This window comes from Perissodus microlepis, chromosome 3, assembly GCF_051167445.1.
Source record: "Perissodus microlepis isolate ML-2025 ecotype Zambia chromosome 3, ASM5116744v1, whole genome shotgun sequence".
NCBI classification, from domain to species: domain Eukaryota; kingdom Metazoa; phylum Chordata; class Actinopteri; order Cichliformes; family Cichlidae; genus Perissodus; species Perissodus microlepis.
This window is the reverse complement of record NC_140463.1, coordinates 20,050,449-20,056,520: the sequence shown is the minus strand read 5'-3', so window position 1 is coordinate 20,056,520 and position 6,072 is coordinate 20,050,449. Positions and strand designations below refer to the sequence as shown.

At 37.3% G+C, this 6,072-nt stretch overlaps 1 protein-coding gene across 1 annotated transcript; it reads right to left on the bottom strand.

The window, feature by feature from the left end:
• Positions 1-260: 260 nt before the first annotated feature.
• On the bottom strand, positions 261-5,145 carry LOC146390446 (uncharacterized). Its single transcript, XM_084923477.1, has 7 exons — positions 5,076-5,145; positions 3,277-3,332; positions 2,810-3,169; positions 2,215-2,353; positions 2,035-2,092; positions 1,213-1,272; positions 261-698 (listed from the first exon to the last, which is right to left on the bottom strand). Exons 2-6 carry the CDS (start codon positions 3,323-3,325, stop codon positions 1,225-1,227), a joined length of 654 nt encoding a protein of 217 aa, XP_084779603.1. The 5' UTR covers positions 3,326-3,332; positions 5,076-5,145; the 3' UTR covers positions 261-698; positions 1,213-1,224.
• Between the last annotated feature and the right edge of the window lie 927 nt (positions 5,146-6,072).

Below are 6,072 nucleotides of genomic sequence, written 5' to 3'. Positions count from 1 at the left end.
ATACATAGGATAAAGAGTGTGGACAGAGACAGAGGTTCATTTATTCTGGCACCTGGACACCAAATGAGTAATGACCCTGTTTCCATACCCAGCTAAAGTGCTAACAGAATGAAGGATACATGTTTATATCTAAATGAAATCTATTATAACAAAATAAAATAATTGACTAATGCAAGATTTCTTAGGTAGAATTTACAGAAGTCTTTTTTGCAAAGAAGTATGAGTGAAAAGGTTTTTTTTTCTTACATATAATTTTCACAGGAAGTATAAGTAGTCACGACAGTAGGAGTGCTTGTTTAAATGTATGTGAGAGGAGAAAGCAGAGTTTATACATTTACCTGCAAATAAATTGAGCAAATTAAAATGAAAAGTCCTTCAGAATGGAATTGTAGAATAATAATTAACTAAGACAACAACTGAGCAAAAGTGGAAACAGCAAAGTAAAAACATTGACTGTATTCTTTTCTTATGAGATCAAAATCTGTCATGGTCAAAAGGCAGACTGGACTCAGTAAAGCAGGTTTAGAGAGTTTATTTACAGTGCCCTCAGAAGTATTTACAGGCTTTGCAAGTAGGGGATGATTCACTGCCTCTATTTAAAAAGAGCCTTAAGGGAAGTCGATCCATTAGTAAATCCAGATTCTCCTCCACGGCTTTCTTTCACACACAAACACTCTTGCTGCAGAACATCCTGGCTACTGCATGGGGAGATGACAGATTAGCAACCTTTGGAGAAACCATGGGAAAACACACTTCCTGTCTTCTTCTAATGTTAAGCACCTGCCTTTAATATCATATACTGTACTTAAGGAACAAAAAATGACAAACACTTCATTTATACATTTATACAAAGGCAACCTATGGAAACATACTAGTTCATCCTTGATAGAGAAATCAGTTTCCCTGAAACATTTGTGCAAATGAACATTGTTTAGAAGATGAATGAAACGAGTTTTTCAGGTGACACAGCAGTCCCACACTGATAAATGAATTTCATTATGAAAATGCCAAATATCGTTGTGTAAAATGTCTAACGAATTCAAGACCACTATATAAATGACAATTATGTGACAACTGTAAGTCGATGAAGCAACATGTGTCTCTTTGCTCCTCTGTAATCTGTGTTCACTGATAAACAACAGCAAACAATGTAAAACCTATTAATAAATTAGTAACAAAACAGTGTAGAAGGTAAGTAGAGGCTTTACACACCATCAGCAGGCCTTATGCTTCTAAATGTGTAACTTCACGGCCCTCTGAGCCATCGTCTGCCTGTTTTCAACAGAGAAAAGTCACAGACTCAATGCAACCTGATCCAAAACCTGATTATATATTATACCTGATTATATTATTATATTATATTATTATATATATATTTATTGTTAACCTAAGTCAGTGATCATTTGAAGTATTTCCCAGAATCTGTCAGTCTTTGCATGATAAATACTGGGGACCTGAGTAGCTTCGCAGAACTTATCTTACCAGTCACACCTGTTTCAGCAGCTCTCCTCTAGATCTGTGCATGTGGAATATAGCTGGATATAGTATAGTAGTCTACTACTCAAAAGAGTGGATGTTAGAGTTTTTCTAAATTGCTGAAAAAATAAACTCCAGTTTTTTAAGCCAAATTCTCAGTGTCTTTAACTTAGTTTTTGAATCAAGCACTCTTAGGGCCAAACCTTTTAACACTGTTAATGTACTTAGACACAATTTGCCAAACTCATACAAATCCTTAACACATTCTCAGTCACTAAACATGGTGTGTAGCACGGTTTGTTTGCATATCTGTAAGCCAAAATTATTTTAACATTTTTATAAATCTTTTAAAAATCAGATTGAAGAACTTGAATGATAATTGGTGCACTGGTCTGGTTGATTTTACCAAGCTATCATTTTAATAAAAATAAAACAATTTTCCTTGACAAGTAACATGAAAAGGTTATCTAATTGTGAGGGAGATCTCCTTGAGTGAATTTTAAGTATCAGCAAGTTTTATTCAGTGTAATCAGTAAAGTGTAAGAAAATACTTCACACCAATAGTTGAAGAGGAACTGTTGTTTCATCTGCATCTGATGCGGTCTCTTCTCTTACTCTGTAGAGTAAGCAAAAGTAAAGTAAAAGAAAAAAATAAACATAAAGCAATGACAAAAATCAGAAAAAAAGGTTTTTAAAAATTTAGTTTGGTTTTAAAAATGAAAGGAAACACTAACTTACCCTTTGTTAATGAAGAATCTAGGGTAAATTATTTCACCTATTAGGACCATCAATCCAGCAAGTATTATAACTGCAATCTGTCCACCTGCCAAAGCAGTTTTAACTTTCTCCCAGTACTTCTCCTTTGAATTTTTGGCTCCTGCAAAATGACCAAAACTGAACTTTAGATTATTCTTTTGATCAAGAAAGTTTTATGTTGTTTTTTAAAACTACTAACAAATATAAAATAGTTTCTGAGCACAAACTCTCTCTTGCTACAGTGTACCAGGCTATACAACACAACGTTCAGTCATAAACTGTGAAAGGCTGCAGAAGGTAGACTAAACAAAACCTTAAGAAAAGAGAAACACAGAGGGACCACAACACTCTAACGTTGGAACTAATTTTGAGCCAGGACCAAAAAAGAAGAACAACAGTAAATTAACTTTGTAAGCAAATTGTTTGTAGAGCAAATGTTTTTGTAACATTCTGTAACACAAAAAGAAAATGATAATCAGAAAAATAATGGCCTTCTCTGGATCTGAACTCCATAAAATTTAGTCAGTCTCACAGTGATAATAATACCTCAAAAAAAAATCTGGATTCTATAACTCACCAGTGACGTTGAGTCGACATCTTCCAACACTGAAGCCATAATCAGTGTTGACCTCACACAGGTACAGACCCGAGTCATCAGTCCTGAGTCTGGACAGTTGAAGTCTGATTCGTCCTTCTCTGAGGGCGTCTTTGTCACTCTGGACTCGTCCTGAAAACTTTTCATCCTGAGACTCTGACACCTCAACACCTTCATGAACCAGATACAGGACTGAGAGTTTATCACTGATAAAAAGTTCACAGAGGATGTTGAGAGTTTTGTAGGATCTGTCAGGTTTGGTGGTGAACGTCCACTCCAGTGTGATGTTGTGGTTCTCCTCTGCCTGATAGCAGGTCTGTGTCACATTGACTACAAATGATCCTGTTGAGGAGACAGAGAGGGAAAGAGAGGAGCAGACACACTGAGAACTGGAACAAATCTGTTGTTGAGCTTTATTTGGAGTTCATACAGTGAAGCTGTAAACTAACCAGAGACACATGAGGTGAGGATGATGAGCAGCATGATCCTGCAGATCATCTTCTCCCTGTGAGAGGAGACAGAGGTGAAGAGTCATCAACACATGAGGTCAAAGGTCAGTCAGTACAGCTAGAAGAAGGAAAATCTACAGTCTGACTTCATTCGCTCATCACAGCATCTATGAAGAGACATAATGAGGAACTGCAAAAATATCAAAGAAGGCTTGAAGTCTTTTAGAAACATGTTGTAGTTACAGAGTTTGTCCACCAGAGGGAAACGGTGATTTTTTTTTTGTATGTGTTGGAAGGCTTTTCTTTTCAAACAGAAACACATACACACACACACACATCCAAATCCACATGCCTACACACACATAAAAAGACACATTCCCAGCTATAGACATATAGTCAGAGTCAGCATATGTATCTCGCTTCTGTACATAGCGAGAGGAAGAGGAAGAAGTATACATTTATGTACAGTTAACTAGGTGGGATACATGTAACCCGTGACATTGGAGTTTATATATTTCTTTAAAAGTAAAATGATAATAAGATTTATTGTCTGTTTCCTGAGTTTTTTATTTATGGTTCTTTGTTCCTTTCTATTTATGTTGGCTCCCTTCGTGTCCAGTCTGTCCGAATTTTGTCTCTGTGGCTGTCTGATTGAAGTTAATATGTTTGTACTACTTGCTCTATGTGTTGTCTCTCTTCCTGTCAATATGTTCATCTGTTTCATCGTTTTCTCTTCCCACTCTCTGTGTTAATAGCTTACTGTTTTATTTTGATAGCCCTTTGTCTCATGGAATATGGTTGGTTTGCCTCCCCCTGTCTCATCATGTTTAATTTGTTCATGCTCTGTTTCCCAGCTGTCTCCACTCCCCTAAATCTCCCTCCTGTCTAAATATTGTGCCAGTGTTGCTTTGTCCTTTTTCTGTCCATCTTATGTCCCCAGTGTTATAAAGCTTCTTGTGCCTTTCACAGTTTTGTTTGTGGAAGTTGTGGATTTTGGTTCTTTTTGTATTTCATGCTTAAAATTATCTCCAAGAACATAAAACTGTCTCCAAGTGTCTTCATTTGGGTCCTCCACATCAAGACTTGGTCAGATCATCCCAGAAACTATGACACCCCTTTGTTTCATACAAATCATTAAACAGAGCAATGAATAAAACAGAGTCTTTGAAAAATAACCGGACATTAACTTGTATTTAGTTAGATTTTTAGTTCTGGGCACTGAGTGTTTACAGAGTTTATGGTGACCAGCTCAACTGAGAGCTGCTCCCCAGTCAGTTCCTTCATGCTAACGTGTTGGTGTTTTGTATTGTAAACAAAGTCTTCAGACGGTACAGTTGTTATAATAACCTTGTGATTTGTTAATGGAGTAAAAAAAAAAAATCATGCCACTTTTCTGCTGCAGAAGTTTCATTTCAGGGATGCAGAGACTGACAAAAGGAAACACAAGTTTTCTCCATTGGTGACAGCAAAATATAAAGTGTAACTCATAAAATGTGCCTCTGAGTTCTCACATTACAGTGAAATCAGAAATGACATAATCACTTGTTCAGCTTTGTATAAAATAACAGTAAAAAGACAAGAGAAAAGGAGTAGGACTATCTTTCTGAAATCAATCAAAGCCAACAGTCTGGATTGAACATTAACATTATCTGGTACAATTATTAAATAAAAATATCACAGCTAATGATAATTCGGCCATATATTTTATTTTTAAAAACACTCAGACCATTTACAGTTTACTTAAAAATGCAAAGCAACACATGCATGCAGTAAGCCATAAAAACAGTTAAAATACTTACTGTTGTTATTTCTTCTTTTAACTGGCAGACATGAAGCTAGAGACGGAGGGGTTTTCATTTTGATTTAAAACTCGTAGAAACCCAGTCACCTTCTCTGTGGCACGTCCCTCCTCTTAGTGATTCCAGGAAGTCCCAGTCACTGGCATGCCAGGGCTTTCTCGGTATTCAAGTGAGAAGATAGGTCATGTCCTCTGACAGGGCAGCTAGAAGTGTTTACCAAACAACTTTTATATAGTAATACCATAGACTGTGTCTGAAATGTTAGAGCTGACTTTAACTCTGTGGATGGCCCATTTTTATAATGGAGAAAATATAAGAAAGATCAAATACATACTGCTATTGTCTCTTCTTACTTAGTTGGCAGATGACTGACTTTCTTCATCCAGCTGTTTCATGGCAGCAACGATGACCAATAATATGTGCACAAACTCTCTGTCTGAGCGTTTGTGGTGGATGAATGAATGAATAGTTTCCAACTGTTTTCTGTTTGGTATTAGGGTTTCTGTTAAAAGTGGGGGTTAACTAACCTCTACCAGCATGGTTGTGAACCATGCTGGTACATCTTTGTAAACAGCATAAGGTGCATCAGCTCAGTGAGTAGTGACTAAGAGCACTCCAACTACTGTTCTCTCGCTGGGAAATCCTACAAAGAAAGTCATCATCTCCAATGTTCCACCCTTCATCCTGAACACATTTTTGACATAAGAGTTATCAGACAGCTCCTGTTCTCCTTACATGATCCTCCTTGGTCGCAAGTCTCCTCACCTAATAATAATAACGGATTGGATTTATATAGCGCTTTTCAAGGCACCCAAAGCACTTTACACCTGCCACTATTCATTCACTCTCACGTTCACACACTGGTGGAGGCAAGCTACCTGGGGCAGACTGACAGAAGCGAGGCTGCCATATCGTGCTATCGGCCCCTCTGGCCAACACCAGTAGGCGGTAGGGTAGGGTAAAGTGTCTTGCCCAAGGACACAACGACCAGGACAGA